The sequence below is a fragment of the Sebastes fasciatus genome, chromosome 22 (genome assembly GCF_043250625.1).
Source record: "Sebastes fasciatus isolate fSebFas1 chromosome 22, fSebFas1.pri, whole genome shotgun sequence".
In the NCBI taxonomy this organism is placed as follows: domain Eukaryota; kingdom Metazoa; phylum Chordata; class Actinopteri; order Perciformes; family Sebastidae; genus Sebastes; species Sebastes fasciatus.
This window is the reverse complement of record NC_133816.1, coordinates 5,500,471-5,526,077: the sequence shown is the minus strand read 5'-3', so window position 1 is coordinate 5,526,077 and position 25,607 is coordinate 5,500,471. Positions and strand designations below refer to the sequence as shown.

The 25,607-nt window shown below is 41.0% G+C and overlaps 1 protein-coding gene across 1 annotated transcript in view; it reads right to left on the bottom strand.

Moving 5' to 3' along the window:
* Positions 1-25,607, bottom strand: part of col25a1 (collagen type XXV alpha 1 chain) — a 178,312-nt gene that overhangs the window by 52,115 nt on the left and 100,590 nt on the right. The window contains exons 4-6 of the mRNA XM_074624605.1: positions 23,872-23,879; positions 6,957-6,983; positions 4,844-4,870 (exon numbers count right to left, since the gene is read on the bottom strand). Coding sequence (XP_074480706.1) covers positions 4,844-4,870; positions 6,957-6,983; positions 23,872-23,879 — 62 coding nt within the window. The remainder of the gene's footprint in view (positions 1-4,843; positions 4,871-6,956; positions 6,984-23,871; positions 23,880-25,607) is intronic.

The window sequence follows — 25,607 nt, the reverse complement described above, 5'->3', positions numbered from 1 at the left end:
TGCCCCCTCAGTGTAGGCGGGATTATCAGATGATCGCCGTAGCTACGGCGCGTGGAATTACCATGACATCATCTTCAATCGGACACTCGTTGAATCATTTCACCATCAACCAAACAGAGGATCTGCACTTGGTCATTTATATGGTGTGGTGTACGGTGTACTTTTGCAAGCTGCCATTTTTTTTAAATCTGGGTCGAGTGAATTAAAAATTGCGGTCGCTATTGACGGTAGCTTGAGTATTTAAAAATGGCGGGTGTGCCGATTCGCTTTGACCAATCAGTGCACTGTTTTAACTCCACCATTTAGTATCGGCTCAGCTCGGTTGGAACCTCAACCTCAAGGTAGTACCAAGAATGGAGCGGTTCTCTTGGTACCATCCACAACTTTTGCTAATGGAAATGCAAAAATAACCGTTCTAATGTGTAATGAACTGAACTGAACTGAACTGGACTGCTTGGAGGAAACATGGCAATTGTAAACTACATTAAGGGCTGTGCAAAATGGAAAGCTTGACAAGTGTAGCAACTTAGCGAATGATTAAATCTAATTGTCTTTAGCTTTAATGCTAAGTCTATAGAAGAACATGTAAATATTGTACCACATTGGTTGTACAATGATTGCATATTCTCTTGTTTATGTTTATGGTTTTACTTCACCGTAAATAAGCAACGTGAATGAACTGATGAACGTATTTCTCAAAGACTGGCACACTTGCATAAACATGCCCTGTAAGAGCTCAATCTCACTCCATATTAAAGCTTAAGATAAAAATCTGGCCTATCCAAACATGGCTTTGGTGCCATCCCTCTGGTTTTCCAAAGATAATTCAAAAAGCATGGCTCATTAAGAATATGGCTTTCAAGGCAGGCGGGTTTAATTCGGCCCCGGCAGCGGAGCAGAGCAATCCTCTTATACGCTGCAGACAATAGCCATGCTGTGTGTGTAACTGGGATGGAAGCGCAAATATTTCTCAAATTATTTACAACCTCAAACATCTTGGGGACAAAGACGGAAAACAAGAACTGGATTATTGGTCAGGAGGGAACAGAGAGTCCAGGCATGAAAATGCAGCGTGGCGGAGGCTAGCTTTCGGGGTTGTATCCTTTTTGCTTTTACAATCATTTTATATATACGCTAGGGGAGAGGCAACCTCGCTGACCAATGGGTGTTTGAAATGCGTAAAAAAATAACTGATCATCTGGCCAAAAAACATCTTTCTCTGCAGGAGATGAGAGAAAAGCCTATAGGTGCTGGTTAGCGCTCACCCTGCATTGGCTCTGCGCTGATGTCTATGTGTGAGAATGATAATGACATGGCGGTTGACAAGAGAATCCTAACCATTCACAGATTGCTTTGTTTTGATTTTCTCCTCCAAAACGGATGTTGGTTATTTGGTGAGGCGGAGCTCTATTGCTATGTATTTGCCTGCAGCGACATGACTGCAACTGTAGTAAACAAAAAGCCAGATATGAGGACAATCAGCAACAGCCGTCGGAGGACACTGGGCAGAAACCAGCATCTCCCCCGACCACACCAAACACACAAAACATCCCGAGCAAATACGGGCTGAGGGATTTTCTGAATAGCTGTATGTGGAGTGGATTACCAGTTCTGTACACAGATGGCTTTAATACATTTAGGAGAGGAATAATACATTCATTTGAAGCTCCAAATTTGGCATCAAAGTGATACATCAAATTAATTTTAAGGCTTCTTATTTCATGTGCAAATAGTCGACTGTAAAACACTTCTTGTTCATGACTGAAAAGTCAAATCCTGGAAATTACATAATCACAGTCTTTATTTTGGAAGAACATTGGTCAAATCCCACAATGTGAGTAGTCCAGTTTCTTTCTTTTTGAAATCTCAGGAATGTTTCCTCTAGCTGACCCAGGAATTCACCAACCTTTGCCTGACACCTGTAGCTAAAGCCATCCCTCAAAATAAAAGACCACACACCTTTCTTGGTGACAGAGAGCCAGTAACTCCTGTTAATTATATCCCACAAGTGGAGCAACAACGGTGGGCCACACATTTGTTTGTCAAAACTGGCCAATTTATTATTTGCTGCTTGGTTAACCTTTGGCGTTTGGATGTGGCCTTTGACCTTTAAGGGCCGACAAATGGCTGACCCTGACATGTGGGGAACAGGCAGAGGAAGTGTGTGTCTGTGAGGGAATTCTGCTGGCCATGTGGCGATTCTCACACTGTCTCTGGACATACACTTACTGCATAAACATGCAAACACAAATAGTCTGTCCTTTAAATAATTCTGAATTTGAATGTGTTTAGATTTGATGTAATCTGGCAGACTGTGGTGTGTAGAGGACATGCTGGTAACACTTTATAATAAACATCATTTATTGTTAGTTAAATAACTATTAACTAAGTTTAATTAACTGTTAACATACAATGAAATGAGCATTTATAATGTTTACTATTTATTAGTAATGCTATCATTTATGTTATTTTAACAGTTTATTGTTGTGCACATTATAACACTTTATATACTTTATATATATAAGTATTTGCTAATGATTACGAAATAATTTGTGAACCTTTAAGAAATTGTATTTGTAACACTTTGTTAATTAATAATTAATAACATTATATGGATGGCTATTATAAAGTTGCAACAGATGATTATGATACCTTGTTAAATGGTTAATAAATACTTTGTAAAGCAATTATAAACATTATTTAGATAATTAAAACTATCAATGGTTAATTTATAATTGGTTTCTGGTCCATCTATCTACGTATTGTTTATAGATGTTTTACAAACAATTTCTTAAAAGTTTACACATCATTTGGTAATCACTAACAAATATGTAATATAGTATATAATATGTTATGTGTGCAACAATAAACTATTAATAGATAGTGTATTAATGTTATCAGAATGTAACTGCTATCATCTCTTATCCGCTATGATACAATTTATAATTTATAAATATTATTTCATATTACACAAACTAACGATAAAATACCAAAATGTATAGCATTACTAATAATTAGTAAACATTATTAATTATAATTTCATTGTTTGTTAACAGTAAAATAACTATTAACTAAGTGCTATTAATCAATTTATCAATTATGGTTATTATAAAGTGTAACCGTGCTCCGTTTTTACATGTACCTCCGTATGGGTTTTAATAGCCTCTCTGCACACAGTCAATACTCGGCACCAAATGAGCTTAATTTGCAGCCAGATAGAGTCAAGGTCAGGCAGCACTTGTCCTGTCATGCCTTTCATTTATTAAGGAAATCTCTCTAATACTGTTCCACTACATTTACCTACTAATCTAATGTGCAAAGTCAATATGCCATCCTGAGGAGGTAATATAATTTCGCTGTTGACCTCGACTGCTTTCATGCCCCTCTAGTTCTTCATATGTGACTGTGACTGTGTGCTAATTTGTACCTGTTAGGGCACAATTTTGCTGTAATTGGAAGTTAATGAAATGCTTTCTTGAAGTGGACACTTTATGTATTTATTCTGCAAGACAAATCGGGCCTGGCTGGTCACTGTTACAACTCTGTCAGCCACACCGCTGTTTCCAAATTGTAAATCATTTCACTGATAGAGACAGATGACTCCATTTCCCTAGGTTAAAAGGGTACAAATTATGAGCGAAACCCCCAGAAATTCTATCCGAAACGGCGATAGTTTACTCCAGTCAATTCGGCTAGAGAGCAAAGATATTCCCTTTCTGTTTTGCAGTGGTTCAGCCTTTGAAAATATAATGATTATCCAATACTTTTTATGTCATTAAAAATTAACTAAGGATATCGCAGAGCTGGAAACGTATTAGTTGAGCTTATGAAAGTGTGTCATTTGAGGAGTGGCCATGTGAAACGTAAGATCACTTTGAGACCACTAATCAAATTTCGCAGGGAAGGTCATTTGTATTGACTTCCAAATCATAAGAATTGCTGTGCTTTGGCGTGCAGAACTGGCCTGGAGGAGGGCTGACGAAGATAATTGGCAAACTACTAACGTCTGGTTGGGCGCCAATACTGAATTGGGATCAGATCCGCTTGGGAGATGGCTGGTGTTCTGGTGACAAGACAAACCTCTGTGTTGTTGCGTTCTCTTGTCCGTGTGCTCCAACCTCTATGTGCTCTCTGCCCTCATGGAAATCAATTACAGGCCTTGACTCCATGCGATCTACTCTCGATGATGACAGCAGATACAAAGCAACCGTGTGTGCATGTGACCCCAGTTAATGCAATCTACTTTAAACAAACCTGTGCTGCTTTTCAAAGAAGGCTCATTTTTTAACCAGTATTTGAGGAAAAATGAGCGTGCGCGCTTGCTGCTAGTTGGAGATAGAGTAATTCATTTCGGAGTCTGTCGAGCACGGAAAAGCACTCACATCATCATCATTTAGAAGCTGCACTTGTGTAGAAATGTCAAACTCCAGAGCTGGGAATGATTAAAGCTCTGAATACGCCATGTCACGTCGAGGATTGAAGTGAATCACGAGTAATTACAGGGACAAGAGCTAGTTGGCTTTTGATTGTAGCTGAGATTGAGCAGATATCTTCTGCTGATGGGCAAGAGCTTGCACTCATGTTCAATTTTTGAAGACAAGAGGTAAAGAAAAGGTCTCAAGAAGTACATATCGCCGCGAGGTATCTCGCACGTTTCGCCTGCCCATTCTTGATGTAGAAATAAGCAGAGCTGCAATGCTTGTTGTGTTTGGCCAGATGGGAAGAACACTATCCGAGGAATTTCATGCATCTCAAACCTTTTGCCCGCAATTCAGCTGGGGGGAGACGCACACAGTCACATTCATCAGCTAATCACGAGAAGTCAAGAGTAAAAACCGCATACCCGTGGTCCCTGGTCGCCTTGATCCCCCTGCAGAAAGCAAGAAAAAGAATTTGTCTTGAAACACACACACAGACAGACACGAGTACAGTGCTGATAATAAGCTGAGACTCACACCAAAATCATTGAGGCGTAATTCAGAACACATTGATAAAGAAAAATAATACAGGAACCCTCAACTATTCATTGTGGTTGAGAGTAAAATCACTTACGATAACATGGACTGACATGGATTGGATATGAGAGAGGGAGAAAGAAAGACAGCAGTGGTGTGAGGTTTGGTGGGTTTGGTGAGGGGGTTGAGTGTGGGCGAACTGCGTTGCCAGGCCAGATTTTATGCCCCAGAGATCTTTGGCTTTCTGCCTTCACTGGGGGTAGATCTCTGTGGACGGAGCACGTTCCAGAAGGAGTAAACGTTTGGTTTCGAATCAACCTGCATGGTGAAGACTGCGGGTTTATCACATTAGAGTGAAACCGAACCGAAAGTACACTTTTGTTTGAAACAACTGAAGGAAGACCAAATGTTGGACGCCGAATTAGAACCGTAATCCCTCTAGAATCGGATAACTGAACACCCTTAAAACATCTCATGTGCGCTTCACTCTCCTGTTGGCTGAGTTACAATTAAGCCGCAGCAGTAAAATGAGCCGTATCACACATGGATGGGAATTTTGCTCAAACAAACTTCAATGTAATGCCTGAGCAGTTTCAAATAAAACAGCTCTCGGAATATTTGTAATTTTTCATTGGGCAGTCTTTTCCAATACCGGATTTAACGGGGAAACAGTTGTGAGTGGCCACGCTGATGCACGCTGCGCATTCGTCTTGGGTGGGAGGAATGCACACAGTTGTTTTTCATTTCGTTAAACTCCACTTGAAGTGCTTCACATGAGAGGCACGAACACGCATCTAATCAGCAAGACTGGGTTATTCAGGACTGTCATAACGGCCGCTTGACAGTCTTCTAAATCTGGTTTTGTAAGCCATGCTTATGGGTTGCATTTTATGCTTTGAGCGGCACCAAATAAGAGATCACACTGTAGATTTATTACATCGGTCAGCGGCAACAACCGGCGTCATTCCACACCCCACATTACTAGAAATCATCTGGTACCAAATGAGTGTGACGTGATGCGGATGACAACTGTGAACTGTTTCTCTGTGTTTGACTTTAGCTCTGGTTAACACTCTCACGCTATTTCATTTTATGTCTTGTATTTTACAGCCCAATAATCCAATAATGGGTTATTGTCCAAGCTCACTTCATACAAAATATTAATAAATACTTAATATATTCATTGATGGCCTGTAAAACAGAGCAGATCTCCCCCCAGTAGCATTATATAAGTGTGCACTCATTTCCGTTATGAATGAATAAAGGGATTTTATCAACTTTGGTGTGAATCAAGCGATGACGTGGTTTTATTCTGTCAAAGCAAAGCCACAGGAGCACATTTGTCCCAGAGTCCTGACGACTTGTAAAGAGACAGTGTGGTTATTTTGCATGCCCCGCTGCTGTTTTATGGATGAACGCTCAGCGAAGGCATTTAAGGGCTCCAACTTGGAGTCTGGCTTTCACTCATTAATGTCCTGTGCTGTGGATTTGTGAACGACAGGAGAATTTAAATATTCAGGATGACATGAATGGGAACTATTGCTGCAAATGGAAAATGTCACTCTTTATGGACAGATTAACAGTGAGTAGAGCGATGACAAAGACTTATTTTATTGTCTTGACCTGCAAAAATGTGTGATGGGCTGGATATTAAAGAATAAAATGTCACCTTTCTTAAAGGGTTAGTTAACATTTTGGGAAAAAAACATATTCACTTTCTTGCTGAAAGCTGGACAGATTTTGTTACCTTCCGAACAGAACCAGGCTAGCTGTTTCCCTCTGCTTCCAGTCTTTGTGCTAAGCTAAGCCAACCGGGTGCTGACTCTAGCTTAGCACACAGACAAGAGAGTGGTATCAATCTTTTAACAAACTCTCAGCAAGACAGTGAATAAGCATATTTCCCAAAATGTCGAACTATTGCTTTAAGAAGTGGAACAAAATATTGGAGTAGACCAAACAGTATACCAATTAATATATCAAACTAAACATAAAATGACTCACCTTTTCACCCTTGGTACCTGAAGTGCCCTACAAAGAGAAAAAAAGGGTTATTCAAATTGTTTTACACAGAAGAAAATGACAAACTACGGTCCATGTCATATATTTGTAATCATTCTGGAGCCATGGCACTCTTTGGAAAGATTGGAAAGATACAATCATGGATGTATAATAAAACCTGGACACAGCCTTGCTTCCAATTTCTTCCAGCGGCCACTGTATTGCAGCAAAAAATCCCCATGTGGCCCAAAAAGCATTTTCCCCATAGACCACATTTGTAAAAGAGACGTCTATAAAACTGTTGAACTGCAAACAAGGTCGATTACGACTTTTTCTATTGTGATTTGTAAAACTTTCCTCCAGCCGAGAAAATTGATTTAAAAATCTGTGATGTCATCATAATGTAAAGTCTATGGGCCGAGCGGGAGAAACACTACTGAGCGTATTCAGTGGGCCGCATAACCCGGAAGTAAACTTGTAAGCTAGAAAACTTTTTGGGCGTATTCACCAGGCGAGCAATTCTCATTGGACTGAATAGGCGCCATATTGGGGTCTGGTATCCAGTTCTTATAATACATCCATGGATATAATCCACTACAACAGCTGTAAAATCAGGTGACCAATCATGTCAGCCAATAAATAAACAGAGCTGCTCAACAAGGCCTGAACATCGTGAACTTAGAGGGAGAAATCAAAAGATTAACAAATTGAGTTTTGATGAAACTAACATCGTGCACTTTTTGACATCTCTTTCAACATTTGATTAAAATGCCCTGTCACAGACTGGGAACCGGTACATTATGCGTCGTAGACGGCAGGGCTTACACAAACATACAATTAAAACCAAAAACAGGCCCAAATCAATTCCATGTTTACTTAGAGGATCACATCCAGCAATCTCCAACCAAGTATTGGCAAGCACGTTGTAAAAATGTGCCCTGAACAAGAGGAACACTTCTTTTTCTTTTTTTTCTTTTACACAGCAGTTTTTTGTGAGGCAGTTTTTGCATCCAACTTCTGTCAGTCAGCAAGCAGGGATTCCTGGGTGGGCTCTGTAATCGATCATGACTGAAATAGAGGATTTGACAATGAGGTGTGCATCCATACGGTGGAGCCTAATGAGCTTGGGCTCATAAACACTATTTTTAACATTCAAGTTGAAGGATGAAGCCCAGTGTGCTGGCTGAGCTCTCTTTCTTCCTCTGAGGTCACACTTTTGGAAAAAGATCAGTGTCAGCAGAGTGACTAACTGACCACTGTGCCATGTATACTGATGCTAATCTGCATTTCACAAATCTGTCAAATATATTTGTAAGATCAAAGTAGTTTTTTTCTGGAAGAAAGAAAGTGAGATGATGTTAATATTTGAGAGCAGAACTGAATCATCTACAATCACTTTTTTTGAAATTGTTCATCTCTTCTAACTTTGTCATTGATTTTGTAACTGCCAAAAAACTGTCACGTAAAGTACTCAGGTAAAAAGAACAAGTTGTTCAGCTGTCACCATTACAGCTATGGTAATAGCCCTGCAGTAGTTACTTTTCCAAATACCAGTCAAACGTGGTTTGCTTCCAAAGATCTCAGACGCACAGAGAAACGTCTGCTGACACTAATCCATCGATTGATGACAATAGTATGTTTGGTCCAAAGACTCACAGAAACAGCCTCCAGTGACCCAGAATAGCAGGTTTGTAGACGCAGACAGGCTTCAACTGCACTGGCACACAATAGCAGTCTAAAAGTGAAATGCTTCAGAGGTAGTCCAGCAGCTTCCCTCCGCCAAGTTCTACCACACTGCTCTGGGGGAAGTGAGTTGTAGCCTGCTCGCTGCCTTTGGACATTATTTTTAATGCACGGTTAACTATCCGTAGCTTTTTGTTTATGTATAGTAGCGCATGTGTTCCCAACTGGATCTGCTCTCGGCCCAGTTTGCCTTTGGTCATGAGGTTATGAACCTGTACAGCGAGCTTGTGCACTGCATCGTCCCATTTATTCAAATAGGAGGCATTCGCTTCAGCACGCCCAGGCAAAAGCAGCTGATGGGAAACGCAGCTTTAATACATACACATCTAAGGAGGTGGTCCTGCTGATTACTTGTCTGGCCGTACAAAGAGCCACAACACACTTGTAAACACAAAATGCGCCATTATGAAAACAATGTTTCCGATTGCGGTTCCCTGGGGGGGAATAACAGAGGCAACAAATTGGAATCAAATGTGACTTTTACTTTTTACAATGTTGGAGATTCCAGAGAGGCTAAATACGTTTCCAGCATGTTCCTGAAAGTGGAAGGCAGCTAAAGAAAATCAGTGCTGCCTTTTTGTTGTGAGGGGAAAATTGCCTTTGGACAATAGGCTATTGACTAGCTGTTACTGCAAACATATGAATGGCTGTAACAAAGAAATACATAAATATACCCGCTGCAGCTTTCTGCACAGGCCTGCTTAACACATTCTATCTGGCAATGTAAAATAGAAATAGCTGGCACACCAAATTACTGGGCTGAATGACTGGGTAGCATAAGTTTGTGGAAAGAAATTAAAACTCTGCTTTATATGATTCAGCATTTATATAAATCCAGATTGTCAGTACAGCAACAGAGTGAAACTTGATCAAATCCATGTTGGACTTCCATAATAGGGCAAAAAAAAGCATGTTTGTGAGGGAATAAATAAGGACCACTGGTGTTAGATGGATTTCTACAGGGGATCAGGCCTATTTCACAGCCCTATGTTCCCTCGTGAACTTTTTGTCCATCCCAAATTAGGCCCTGTGTTCCATATGTGCATCATCCCATGCTAAAATCTGTCCATAACTTTTTGAGATGCTGTGCTAACAATATCCGATACCTGACCGACATTCTGGCTAGTACTTGTTGTCTTAGTTGGTTGGGTTGGTTTAAGCATGAGGAGTGAGATTGGTTAGGGTTAAGGTAAGAGTATCAGCCAATCAGCATAGGGCGTCATTCTGCATAATAATTAGCCATGCGCTTCTGTTTGTTGTATTTTTGGAGCAATGGGCTTTTGGAAAAATGGCCGTTTGTTTTCGGGATAACTGGCTGTTGGACAAATGGGTTTTTGGTCCAATGGGACATTTTTCAGACTATCGGGGTCTCGTGATAATGGACTGTTGGAACAATGGCATGGCACCAGCGGAGGTACTGATTTGAGGGAACATGGACACACTCCCTAGGCAAATAGGTTTGATTAACTAAGTCAGTGGTTCCCAACCTGTTTGATGTTCACCCCCCATGTCAGATGTGGTACCCGTTCCTCAACACCGGCATTTATTTCAACCATTACTTTAAGCTAGGTTTTTGAACAATTTATCCATTGCATTTAGCTATTGATAACCATTAAACCACTAACTACTTCAACGGTTTGTCCGTTACATTCAGTTGACTATTATGTTTATCCATTACTTGTAGCTAACTGTTTTAACTTTACTTGCAATACCTAGTTTTCCGTTCTCATTCCCAAATACCGACGCTTTGTCATGGCCGTCAGCGTTTAATACCGCTGCACAAGGCACCCTTGCACGGAGGTAGGAGACATACTTTAAAAAGCAAAAGAGACATATTGTGATAATCCTATCATGCCTGTTAAACTGTATCAATCAAATAAAAACTTGGTAACTACACTCAGCAGCATTTACTGGTGGATTTATACTTCACAAGTGGAATGCTGCTTTCAACATACCTAACCATATCTTGCACATAAAGCCTGCTCATTTAGCTCTTCCATCTGGTCGTCAAGCATGTGGAAATGATTTCGCCACACAGTCTGCACCTGCTCATTATACGGCCCATCATTTGCACATCACTTGGACAGACAGCACCCACTGGAGCTTTTCAGGTTTAAGCCAGTATAGTGAGGGTCTTTTAATAGAGACTATTAAACAGCTCTCCTGCAAAGACTCGTTCAAAAGGAGCGAACTGTACTACAGTAGAAGAGCAGCGGGTGTCTATTTGTCAAGCAGTCTCTGCAGCTTTGTGGTTTCAGTTCAGTCTGCCCTACGGAAGGTCTCTAATCAGCGCCTGTGTATGCTTTTCACATCTTTTTTTTTTTTACAGCTTCTGCTCTGGCTCCTTCTCAAAAGCAGCCCTCCAGCAGGTGCTCCATGGCTCATCAGGCTGCTTCTGTTTGATCAAACTTGCTCACTGTATGTTACTTCGTTGAACATCATTAACCCTCTATTGTGCCTTTGAACACCTCATTCAGATTATACTGGATTATTGAATGGCCACATGTATATCTCAAAAAATGCAAACTAATTTACATTTATGTTCTTTAAAGGGATAGTTCACAATTCATGTTCGGCAACTGGTTGTCGAGCAGCTGGTTACCTTAGCTTAGCATAAGGACTGGAAATGGGTGAAACAGCTAGCCTGAGTCAATCCAAAGGGAACAAAATTCATTTTTTTGCCGGGGCACAGTAACGCCCTGGAGCCTTCTCGTCAGTGTGAGGTTGCCAGATATCCAGCGGAGACTCCTCAAGAAATAGTCCAGCACATACTACAATTACAATTCGCTGTTTTTACACTTTGCTTTTGTACAGATTAAACAAATTAGATATGTGTTGATTGGTGAGCTTTAGAGGTCTTTGTTGGACTTTTGTATAGAGCCAGGCTAGCTCTTTCCCCCTGTTTCCAGTCATTATGCTAAGCTAAGCTAACTGGCTGCTTACTGTTGATTCATATTTATCAGGGCCGCCCATTCTCAGACGTTTTGGTCTTAGTCGACTAAGATTTCTTTGGTCGATTAGTCGTTTTTAGTCTTTTTTTCCAAGAAACTTATGAGCACGTCTCTGGAAAACACAAGATTTAAAGTGGTGCTTTTGTGTGATTCTTTAAAGAGAACCTCAGTTTTACAGATCCATCAATTCAATCAACTAATCGATTAGTCTACAAAACTGTACGAGTGTTAGTCGATGAAGAATTTCTTTGGTCGAGGACAGCCCTAATATCTACAGAGTGGTATCAATCGTCTCATGTAATGCTCAGCAAGAAAGCAAATAATCCTGTTTCCTAAAATGTCAAACTATTCCTTGAACAGATTTCTATTTAGGAGCTAAGAAAACTGTGTGCATTTTGGATTTGGTTATGAATTTGGTGTACTGGAGTACAGACATTGTTTCACTGTTACTGTAGGGGCTGGAACAATTATTTTCCAAGAAAAGCTCTTTAAAAGATTAGTCCCTGTGTAAGTGACTTGAAAAATACCAAAATATGTCTGTCACATGTGCGGTGATGAATAGAATGCAGTTGCCCCAAAGCAGAAGCACTTATTGAAAATGACACATATCACGTTGATGGTAAGCCCCACATCTTCTGCTGCTTAACGCTGGGCAAACTTATGTCAAACTTCCATCATGAGATGATTTGTAACAGAACATCCTGTGTGCATGATATTGTTGAGTTTATGGTGGACCACTGGATCAGGATTAAGCTTTTTCTATCCATAACATGTCTCGCCTCTCATTCTAAGCCAAACCATGACCACTGTCTCCTGCAATGGCCTGAATGAGCTGTTGGTATGAAAAAAAAAAGAAAGGAAAGGAAGCCTCCTGCCACCTTTAAAACCGAGCGGGGGAGAAATATGGAAAGGTCTGCAGGGAAATATAAAAAGGCATAGGGAACTGGGGCCAAACCCGCAAGCAACATGAACACTGCCATTCAAATCTGACAATGTAAGTTACTTCACTTCATATTAAAGAGTAAATGATGTTCAATAAAATGATCCTGGAACCGAGGCGCATATCATATGTGGCTCCGGCAATGCTGATTATCAACACGTGAAAATATTGCACAACTAGTTTCATGTTCTCTGTCGATCAGAATCTATCTTTATTTCATCCTGTATTAAGTGCTTGTATTAGCTCCGGATACTTTATGTATTTTTGACCTGTGACACTTTCAAACCAACCCGGTCTTGCGGGAAGGTGTATAAATAGCACAACATTGAACATTACACATGTCAAGAGGACGTATTTTAGTCTTATCGTGTGTCATTTGTACGCCACGCAACACATCTATGGTAACGTCCGCAGTTTAGGCAACAAAATCACTTAGTTAGGTTCAGGAAAAATGTCATGGTTGGGCTTAAAATGAGTACGTAAACTAAGTAATATACGTATGGAAACAACGTAATATAAGTATGAAAAACATGTCACAAACATCACTAAAGAACATGTGACAAACGTCACTAACATAACTTACAAAACACTGGTCTCAAACACCGGTTTCCTGGTTAAAAGTTGTGTGTTTGTTGGACCCATCCACCTCGCTTTTCATTCTACGTAAGTAGTTCTGAGCGTAGCATAATTACGTGGAAGCGTTTACATTGGACTCAGTACAGATTAAATGGCTTACAAATGACATGCCAAAAGCAAGAAAGTCATTCATATTGCATGCTAAATGCCTTGTGCATTATTGTGGCATTCATATGCCACATAGGACCCATTCCTACTGCAAATGGATGATCTGGTTTCATATTTTATGCCAAACACATTATTTATGGGCTTCTAAGATGCCTCTGCGGCTTTTCATTGGATCAATTATGAAAAACAGTTTAAGAAGTATTAATAGAGTATACCTAAATATCTATTTAGACTTCTGATATATTAGTTCACGCATGTTTTAGTCATCATTGGATTGTCTTTTGCCCACCCTTTAAGATCCTTGAGAAGCAGTAAAAAGCTAGCAGTATAGATAAACCTTACAGGTATTCTGCAGAGTTTTTGACCAGCAGTAACGTCACAGAGCAAAGGTTTTACGAGTGGGTCCCCGTTTTGTTTGTGTCATGCACATGCACGCCAGCACACGGGTAATGCAACATAATTTCCTGACGCATGTTTCTCACTATTCTGCTGATGCAAATGTTGGTGGTGGTAACCTACAAACAGGCTTGACAATGTGCCTGTAGCCATGTTTACTGAATGCAAAAAATATTGTTCTGTTTGCTAACCAAAGAAACTCCACCGTGTCAAACTACAATTTTCAAGGTCTCTTGCTCAACTCATGTAGATTTTATAGTTGTATTCCCACCCTGCAGTGCTGGCCTTCAGCTGTTGGTAAGTATGGAGTGGACTTTGACATCAGATTTCATACCAAAAAATTTAATAATGTGATTACAATCAGATGTATAATCTTTATAAAGATTGATTGAAATTAGGGATGTCAAAGTTAACACCATAACGCGTCAACACAAATTTGTTTTAATGCCACTAATTTCTTTAACGCATTACTGCAGCTTGAGATTTTTAGGTTGCAGGGGCCTCAGTTTTAAAGCTAGAGTGAAGATACTGGTATCAAATGAAACTAGAAAACATAAGGAATCCATTGGTACCAACCATGTCTAAGGAGGCTAAATAACGCTCAAACTTACACAACATTTTATACATACATTGGCAGGCATATTTGCCCACTCTTATGTTGATAAGAGTATTAAATACTTGACAAATCTCCCTTTAAGGTACATTTTGAACAGATACAAAATTTGCAATTAGCGATTAATCACGATTAACTATGGACAAATACATAAATATATATTTACATTTTTCTTCCCAGGATATCAACAAAGTGAAAGAACTAACACACACTATAAATATCCAGGCAAAGTTCACACTCACATGGTCAAACTTCTGTCAGCCTAATTTCACAAAGTCTCACATAGAAGTGAAGAAACTGAATACCCCTTCTTCACATTCGTACTCTTCTATAATTTACTAAGATATGATGGATGAAAGCTTGACAGTGCTCGCCTGACAGTGCAGTGCGAGGCGAGGGGCTGGCTCGCGGCCATAGCTTTAGCTGTTGTTGACATGAGCTAAATAATTCTCGTGGGTTTGGCTGCGAGCTGCTGGTTCAATCTTGTGAATCAATCTACCTAATCCAACTAGATGCAAAAACGTCAGGAACAGGGGATCTTGCGTGTAACCTCTGTCTGGACTCGGCTGTATTAGTTTTCATCACAGTGACCTGTTAAATGTATCGAGGTCCAGATAATCAATCCATCAAACGGAGCTCACATCCTCGTTGTAGGACCCGGGCCAACGGGGCTGGCAGCGGTTGCTGTAGCCCGAACTGCCGGCCACATGGATCCAATCATCTCACCCCGGAGCACTGGCATCTCTGAGAGCGCAGGCCAACAACTACCGCTTTTACAACCTCTGCTTTACGGGCGCACGGTTTTCTCACACAGCTACACAATATTAATAAACATGTGTGTACACAGGAAGTTAAGCAAGGCAAATCTGCAGGCACTGAGTGTTGACAGGGAATGAAGTCAAGAGGGGGGGCAGGTGAGGAGTGCTGCTCACCACAAAAGTGAGAGGAGGGCCAGAGTAAAGGGTTTGAAAGGACTAAACCCCGACTTACGCACTTCACACATTAAAGTGATGCATCATGTTTGCCACACATTGAAACAAAAAGTTCTAGTTCTCACAACAGTCTAGTTAACCTGCTTGATTTAAAGGAATAGTTCAACATTTTGTTTGTGAGTGCTATCAATCCTATTTCCAAAAATGGTGGCTTCCTTTAAAGCTGCAGTCGGTAACTTTGAGCAAATAAGATAAAAGGATATTTTGTAAAACTGTCACTATATCCTGACAGTAGTGCATGAGAAAGATACTCCACTAAAAACATCATGTTCCTATTAATGCTGTTAAAGGTAACGTGAGAATAACGCGGTAATGCAAATTTGTTTTAACGCCACTAATTTCTTTGACGCATTAACGCAACTTGCGATTTTTCTGATTTTTAGTTTTGGCAAAGAAAATCTAGCATTGCCATTTTCAAAGTGGTCCCTTGACCTCTGACCTCAAGATATGTGAATGAAAATGGTTTCTATTGGTACCCACGAGTCTCCTCTTTACAGACATGCCCACTTTATGATAATCACATGCACTTTGGGGCAAATCATAGTCAAGTCAGCACACTGACACACTGACAGACTGCAACTGTCGGGCTTGAGTTTGCCATGCTATTGAGCATATTTTTTTATGCTAAATGCAGTACCTGTGAGGGTTTCTGGACGATATTTGTCATTGTTTTGTGTTGTTAATGGATTTCCAATAATAAATATATCCATACATTTGCATAAAGCAGCATATTTGTCCACTCCCATGTTGATAAGAGTATTAAGTACTTGACAAATCTCCCTTTAAGGTACATTTTGAACAGATGAACAACCAATCAGAGCTGAGGAGTCAATCAGTGCTCGCGAAACTCGAGAACTACGATCAAACCTTCAAACTAGACAAAGCTGATCAAATGCAAATCAAGATTCTGTTACTGTAATGCCAACTTCTTGCCTCGTGTTTTCAGAAACATATTTTAACGATCAAAGTTCACGAGTTTTGCGAGCAGTGATTGACAGCTGCTTTTAGAGACTCCAAGTCTCTGATTGGTTGTTTTCATTCGGGCACGAATTCCATTAGGAGCTCAGGAGGATGCAGAGGAACATGATTATTTTTTCACAGATTATCTCCATCTATGGAAACAGTTTTATAAAAATAACTTCTATCATTGCTCAAAGTTACCAACTGCAGCTTTAAAGATTACAATCTACCAGCAATGAGATGTTTTTATGGAGTGATTCTTTTTGCAATTTTGCACAGAGAATAATGTTGCATTCATTCTCCCACAAACATTCCCCATAACCTCTCTACTCAGTAAAATTGACATATCCCATCTGGATACACAAATATTATCAATTGCACCAGTGGAAATAGTGGTAAGGCGACTGCAAAATGCACATGTAGCCATTTGCGGCTAATAGCCTACTGTGGGCATCATTGGAAGTGAAATCGACTCAATTTCAAGCGTGCACAAATGTGGAACAGAGTAAAAGACTTCCAGTAAAAACATATATATCTATATGTACACCTCCATCTGTTAGCTCTGTATGGGAACCCTCAATCATATTAACGTGGGCCCCGGGGGAACTTTTTTTTTTTCAAGGCGGGAAACTAATGGAGGACAGGGATGTGAGTAATCAAGAGCAGAATGGGCAGGAACGGACGACCACAAGTGGCTGGTGCTCGTCGAGGGAATCTGGACGCAGAGGTTAGGCAGGGATAGGAAAACCACACTGGAAAACTGACTTGGGAATGGCATCTGGTTCCCATATTCGCAGTGTATCACAATTAGCCGGCATAAAATGACTTTAATGTGTGTGTATGTGTTTGGGAGCGTGTGTGTGTTTGTTGTTATGTGTTGGACGCTGTTGTGGGAGCAGGAAACTGAAACTGATAGTGTGACTGGGTATAGGTGTGTGTTGTGTAAGTACAACATGGAGGAGATTCTAATTCACAGTCAGGGAAGGTCTCGTCATTCCTGAGGAGGGGAAACATTTGAAAAGCTTTAACCAAATTGTATCCATAAAAAGCCAAACATCGAAGCCAGTTCTTTTTTTTTTTTGCACAATACCTAAGCAACTTTCTGACCCGCAAAATTCTTGTCCTGGATATGAAATGTTGAATAAGGGACAATGTTCCAGTTGGAAAAGGATTTATTTCACTTCTCCTGTTGATTCAATTCCAACCACACAGTGGCAGCTCTACATCTCTCATCATTTGATGTTCTGAGTTGGAGGAAAATTCCTCTCAATCAAAAAGCTGTCGAGCTTTTCCTTAAAGCTGGAGTGCGGGAATGTCCGTCACAAACGAGTTCACACAATGCTGATTAAGGCTATCGCCGCGCCAGGGAAAGCTTTCTGGATTTCGCAATATACCAGATTTGTGGTGTCTGGTGTTTGTGGCGACTTTCCCGCGCTGGCGCACCAAAAGTGATGCATTTTTACCTCAACCAGCCAGAGCTACAGGGGGCAGGAAGGATGGAGCAAGGCTGGACTGGCCATCTGGCAGACCGGGGACTTTCCTGGTGGGCCGACGTCTCTTTTGGGCCGACACAACTGTCTTTTCATTATCTTATCTGATCGGCCCATAAAACAGGCAGATCGGCCCATTGGCACGTCATTTTAACACATTCCGTGCCACCACCACATAGTGCGGTGTTAAGAAGTCATGGTCATTTCAGTGAGATCGGGTTGAACGTGCCTATTGTATCAGTCTCGCGGTCTCTCGACGTTCATGGACTGAATGAATGAACAAATTAATGAATTATCTTTATTTACATTAACTATCAAAGTGGCTTGTCTTGATCAACCTTACAGTGAAGGTGTCAATAAATAAATAAAAAATAATAAATAAGGTCTAATGACTATTCATTACAAAACTTCTGATCAGTCAGGAATAGGTGTGGTTTTAAATATTATTAGCTATTTACAGACTGTTTGGGCTAAAACGCCCAAGAAACGCCTAAGTGGTTAATTTTTCCTACTGGCTGGCTGCTCCATATCCTTGTGGAAAGCCCTGTTCACCACAGTGGAGTATACAATATTGGAATGCCGCTTTTTGAAAGTATTTATCATGTTTCCTCTCTCTTAATCTTCCTTGATTCTCTTGTACTCATTACACGGCTTTAGTGTTTTCAGGGAGTGGTGCGGTAGGTAGCCTCTACACAGGGGAGTGTGAAGATGGGCGGTGTGTGATCGATTAAGGTGGACCGGACTGGGCCAAAATGCCCATGTACATTTTTTTGTCCCAGTCCAGCCCTGGGATGGAGAGACCATATAGCGACGGAGCGGCAGCTAGTAGTGTGGTGGGAAAATCCTTCGAGGCATCCAAGAAAAGTTTCTGGAGTTGATGCACCAGACAAAAAAAGTCAAAGTTCCGCACTCCAGCTTTAAACTGCGAGCATCACATTCATAGCGTGCTAACTCTCCTACCACGCTAAAGGTAATGACAGCCAGTTTCCCCCCGTTGAGTATTCAGCCTGCTCAGCCAGCCGATGTGCACTATTGACTGCTTCACATCACTGTGAGTAAAGCTCATGGCTGGCTCGAGCGCTGCCTCTCGTCATTTGCTGACAGACAAGTGCTGCTGATGGGCACAGCACGAGCAGAGGACTTACATCTGAAAAGGTCAAACTCTGAACGTCGTCACATCCAGTGCCGGTAGGCCTCCTCAGGCACAGCTGCCATTATGAGCCCAAATAAGCACTGTCGTGTCAGCTAGATCCACCTGCAGCTCTCTGTGAGCCTCTTCTGATGTGAAACTGTTATAGGCCACTTTCTGTTTCAAATTCACAACATGCAACATAGCAATAATTCTAAATTAACACAACATCGGAGCATGCGGTGCTACCTCCAACTCTAACTAGAGTTTCACTTTAGATAAACTGCCGTCTTCTCCACTTCCGTAGGGCAAAAGTGATCAAAGTCCAGCTGGAATATGTTTTATTAACAGGTGTGGAGCTGCGGTGCATAACAGATGAAGGATGAAGGGTTGAGGGCGCCCGGGCTCCTCTGCTTCACCCCCACATTGCCTCTAATCCCTGTAACACAGCTGCATAATTCATACGTTGTGACAGATCATCCTCAAACCTGCGTCTCTGGAATCTCAGCTAGGTGGAAACTACTTGTCAAATGCAGATACAGACGCAAACCAGCTTTATTTACCTGACTTGCTAGAGCTCCTGTGCTGCACTGTAACTGGCCTGGCTTCAGTCTCCAGTGTGGTGCAGAGAGGCATGCTGAAGCGGGTTTGATATTTCCAACATTGTATCATTTTCAAATAATTCCCCCTTCCTGCTAACCAGATTTCAAAGCATACTAGTTTCTTTCTCCGTCTGTATAATTTTAATTTAGTGTGGCATACAGTCTGTGCTAAAAAGAAGTGCAGTCGGCGGATGGTGTTAGTGGGTGCTCTAGTGCGGCCTCGGGGATGGTGTTTTATGCTTGATTGGTGTTAAATGGTGTGCACAAACACAGCGGTTGGTGCTTGGGGTGGATGTTTTGACACGGAGCGCCCTTGAAGGGCCGCAGGAAGATGAGGAAGGAAGATTTTTTTTTAAATGAGAAGACATGATAAATCTTGCCTCAGCTGTCATTCAACAGACTTTACTAACTCTGGTTTCAGTGGCAAGAAGAGGCAAAATGCTCTTCTTGTAAATGCTGCACTCTGACTAGTCGGTCTTTCAGAGGTTGTAGCGGGCTCAGTTCTAAAGCCAGAGTGAAGATACTGGTATCAAATGAAACTAGAAAACCTATTGGTACCAACCATGTCATGCTGGTTTGTTGGGAAGAACGCTTAATAACGCTATGAAGTTAGGCTAAATTTTGGCGAGGAAAAACTGGCAGTTTTCAAAGGGGTCCCTTGACCTCTGACCTCCATATATTTGAGTTCTATGGGTTCCCACAAGTCTCCCCTTTACAGACATGCCCACTTTTTGATAATCACATGCAGTTTTTTGAATGCAGTATAAATGTGTTATTTCCACGTATACTAAAATGATGTGTTTTAATATTTCTGCATACTGGGGTCCCTAAACAGTCGCTGAATTACATAAATTCATGTGTGATGATGTTAGTCCCCATAGTAGCCATTTCATATAGTGAGACCATTTTTTGAAACCATCATATACTTCTATCATAACGTTCTAAGCCCTTATACATTTTCACAATTTATTGGAATTAATTAATTAATTTATTAATTCACTTATTTCTGATTTATGACTAGAACAACTTGACACACAGTGCTGAGCTGCATCTCAAATTAATATCCAAGGTCCCAGCTTGCAGATGATGTACACCACTTCTACGTGACATCTACTGTTGACTTTTAATCTACCCCTGAACATCCCCTGTCACCCAACCCCACCTCTCTATATAAAAGAGAGCGGAACGGTGAGGGGTTAATAAATTAAATTAAATCTGTCTGGAAGACAAGAAGAGATATCCATCTAAACATCACAACTGACCCCGTGATCCCATGCAAAATTGAAACAACAGCTCAAGCAGTGGAAAAAAAAGGAAATGACAACAAAGCAAATCACTTTTCCACGTCTAATCGCCGCTCGCGAGCCGCCAACGAGCATCTTTCCTGATGAGTTCTGATTGTGGAGACCTATTTTTCTCTCTCTGTCTCTGCAACCGCAGGTCCCTGTCCGCTCATCGGCGGCCGGGTAACGATTAAGTCACAGAGATCTGTAATAGCTTCAGCAGTGGTTGGTCTGTTTGGCTCGGAGGGCTGTGTACAATTTACGCAGTGTTCCCGGAGTTACAGAGGGAGCTGTTGAATATTCATAGCGACGTGTCCGCTGCCATCCCCCGGGTGGGCATACCGAATGAGAAACCACATGAGATCACTTACTAGTGTCTCTTTTTTAAGATTTTTTTTTTTTATTTCGGAAACAGATTTGGTGACCATTGGGTGAGTCATTGTCAGATCATTGCATTTTTTTTTAAAGACTGTTTTTAGAAATGCAGTCAGCCTTCTGTTTTGTTGGTCTGTACTGTAAATTACAGCCTTTTTGCGTAATGCAGTATGGCTTCTTGCTTTTCCTACAGTAAAACTAGGACCCCTACCACACATTTACAGCAACTTCTGCTTCCTATAATGACTTCATCAGAGAGTGATTTGCAGGCCACAACTGGAGCATTGTCAGGTACTTACTGTTTGTGCACTGGATTTACTACGTCTCACCCAAAGGAACAATCCCCAGTGTACCAAAAACAACAAGTCGTCTCATACATTTACTGGCAAATCCAACATTTCAGAGACAATACTCTGCAGGCTTCAGTCGGCTCTTGAGACATCTCACAGTATGATTTTATTTGTCAGATGTACGGCCTGGCGAGAGAGTCTGAGAAGTGAGACCACCTGCACTTACTTACGTCCCAGAACCCCAGGAGCGAGTGTCTGAGAAGGCTCTGAGGATTAACTTACAATTTTTACGGCTCAGTCGGCACACGCTATTATACCTATTCAATCACACTTGCCTCCGGACTATAAATAATTTTAACAGCGCACACACATACAGTGCCCGCTTGACCCGGTTATACGGCGGACTGTCACAATCCTCGGTGCTTATGTAAGTATGGGTTTGTCTTCATCTTTGGGGGAAACTCTGAAGTTTTCCATCTGTTAAGGGGAGTGGATCTGTGATCACCCGGCAGTGTAATGAGGTGAGATAATCTGTTCGGGTGCACGGAGCTGGCACGGATGGAGACTGGTAGCAAGGATATTACAAACCAGACTGTCCAAATGACAGGGACAAGGGTCCCCATTAGGTGAATTCAGGGATGAAGAGATTAGTTTAATAATAGAGTCAGACTGTGTGGTACAACGGAGATTTCTGGTAGCTAATTTGTCACAATCAGATGTCTTTTACATCAATTGTAAACAGTTTAATACTTTTTTTTCCTGCTTTGCAGCTTTTTACGTCGTACTTAAAGGGGACATATCATGCTTATTTTCAGGTTCATACTTGTATTTTGAGTTTCTACTAGAGCATGTTTACATGCTTTAATGTTAAAAAAACACTTTATTTTTCTCATACTGTCAGTCTGAATATATCTGTTTTCACCCTCCGTCTGAAATGCTCCGTTTTAGCGCCTGTCTCTTTAAGACCCCCTCCCCAAAAAACCCAGTCTGCTCTGATTGGCTTGTGAGAAAAATATGGTGCACCTTTGCAAAAGGTAGTTCTCAAGCTCATGGCGATACATTCTAATGAGTCTGAATGTGACATAGGAAGGGGAGCCAAATCTGAATGGCTTGTTGAATCACATGTTTCTGGTCTAGGCAGCCCACAAAGAAACTGACTGGGTTGTCTTATTTGACAGTTTTTTGGTTGGTAGGCACTCCAGATACCCAGATGTATGTGCACAAGCACTGAGAAGGAATAGTTCGACATTTTGGGAAATGTCTTCGCTTTCTTTCCAAGAGTGTCTGTACACCCAAGCAGTCGCTTAATTTAGCTTAGCATAGAGTGGTGCAGGGATGATGTATTTTTGTAGGCCAACCCAGAAGTTAGAATCGCACAGGTCACATCAACAAAAAGCCATTGAGATTTTTCCACTGGGTTTTGGATTATTGCAGAAAATAAGCTCCGAGGCAAACAAACATTTAGGATACTTACATGTTTTGTTAATAATCTCCACAAATGAACACCACTTTTATAATTTTCAAAGTGTGAATGCAATCGGCAGACGTAAAACGCTAACGTTAGGCTATAAACAAACTACACCGCGGTCGCATAAGCGCGAGTATACACAACGATGCTGTCAAGGCGAACGAGTCAGCGTGATGACGTTTTTTAGTCTCATTTAGCCGCTTGTTAGCAACCTCCTTTTTTAAGACAAAAGCGTAATAATTCATGAGTAGGACATTTACTGATATATCATTGAACAAAATGTTAAAATCTCTTCAGCTTGTGTTAATCACAGACCTTATTTCAGGTATCTAACTAAAAACCCATTAAAGAAAAACATTGACTTCCAGACGAGGGAACCAGAAGTGCTAAAATGTTAACTCATTTCCGGGTTTTACGACTCATTCCTGCACCACTCTATAAAGACTAGAAAACAAGGAGAAACAGCCTGGCTCTGTCCAAAGGGGATGGAATCCAATCCACCTATTGGTACCTTTAAAGCTCCCTAATTAGCATGTTATACCTCGTTTGTTTAATCCATAGAAAAATTACAATTTGTGGTTTTACGGGGGCTGGTTGCTGTAATTTCCTGGAGTCTCAACTGGTTACCTGGCAACCTCACTGTGACGACAAGACTTTAGAGGTGCTGGTAGCCAGATTTCATTACCTTTGTTTCCTGTCCAGATGCTGGCTGTAGCTTTATACAGATCTAAATCTCAGCATGACAGCAAATAAGTGTATTTCCCCCAAATGTGACATTGTGATTTTATGCTAATATTTCCTTTTCATGTAAATTGTTCCTGACTTCAAAACAGTGAAGAAATATTAGCTGGATTGCATTCATGCAGTCATGTTTTACTGTTGGGAGTTTTTACCTTCACATGGCTATCACAGTTGGAGAAGATGTGAAGCAGGCATACTTACAGGAGGTCCTGAAAGAGAAAGGGGGGAAAAAAAGACTTAGTGTGTTTTCAATCAGCGATCAAACAGACTCAGATCATCAATGTTCCACTAAAACCACATATCCAAATAACTAGGATGGGAAATCAGGCTCAAGATTGATGAGTATTTTTTCTTTGGGAAGGAACATTTCATGAAGATGCATCTCTGCCATGATGCGTTTACTGACTCATACACAAACATTCAGTATAACTCTAAAATCCCATCTGCATTTCTACCTACAGTATGGTATAGAACAATAGTGATTCCTATCTATTCCCCATGCAGTTGGGCCAACAATGGCAACCAGGCCTGGTGATCACATTTGACATTTGTAGTTGCTCTAATTTCACTACTACACGGGGTTGTGCGCTTGTTAAAAAAAAGTCCTCCCACGTTTTTGCGAGGTGACACTCGTCTTTTCCCCAATTACTGCTGCTCAAAGGCCCCGTGTGCCAACGCACTTCTGGGCCCTGCAAATCATTTTAGGTCTTTAGGTTCTTATTAAAAAGGTACCCAGCTGCTTTAACCCTAAAAAAAAAAAATGGATTATTTCTTCTTTACAAGTCCTATGTCCTTGAACTGTTCTTCTTCATGACCAGGGGAAAGCGCAAATCCTTCCAGCAGCTGGAGCCTTTAAGGAGCCGTGTGTTTGAGGCTGCACTGGGCTGCACTTCTGTAGCGTTGTTTTATGGATCGTTGAGTTACAGTAGACCACTTAGCTTTTAATAAACCTGCTCCGCTGTGCGCTCTTTTTGACACGTCCCACTGTGTCGAATGGCTCGGTACAACTTTTTTTTAACTAGCAATTACTGAAAAATCAAAGAAATTGGCTGCAAAGCACATAATAGCCACCTCAAAAGGTATGGCTTTTTAAATTTAATGGTCTTTTAGTTAGACCAAAAACATCACTTGATGAAATATAATCCATGTAAATTTAAATAGTCTGTGACAGAATGTTAAATAATCTACCTTCAAAGCTCACTTTGAGTTTGTCAAGCTCCTGCTTTTGCTAACCAGTGCCAGATAATGTACAACTGAACACACTGGACAGGCACTGCATTGAATTTGTGATTGCTAACAAACTGGTGAAAGTTGTTATTATACTCCAACATGACATAAAGGTTAGAGAGAAGCTGCAATGTGGCTTTCTACGTCAGTGTTTTTTAAAGAAGAGTCAGGCCATTTGTTGCAAAGAAAGAGCTCCTTTTCTTCATACTCGACACTGATGCACCACTGTAGGGTTAAATTGCTCAATTTGAGCATCAATTCCTCCTTTTGTGAAGGCAGGTTCATCAGTAAAAAAGGGATGATTACTCTCATGAGGAAAATACGGGAGGAGACGTCTAACACTTTCCAGCATTGACCACCTGCTAGGACAGTTTGAGAGTGTTGCTTTCACTGCTACAGAAATTCTTAACTGTCATGCCACAATTTTCCTTTCCATATGTTACCGGTAAACAAACAAGGGATTCTGATGAAGTGTCCCATTCATTTTGAATGCATAGGTAAATATCACCGTGTCTTTTTCCTATTTGTTCTCTCTGTCGGTTGCAGCCAAGTGTGGGGGCGAAAAGCTTCCCTCTCGTCTTTATAGATGAGCAAACTGCAAAACACCTCGCCATAAATTTGTGGGGAAACTTGCTGCAGCTTACTTACTTTTGGTTAAAGCGAATCATGAATTAAATATGCTTTCCTTCAACATCAACCAGCGTTGTAAA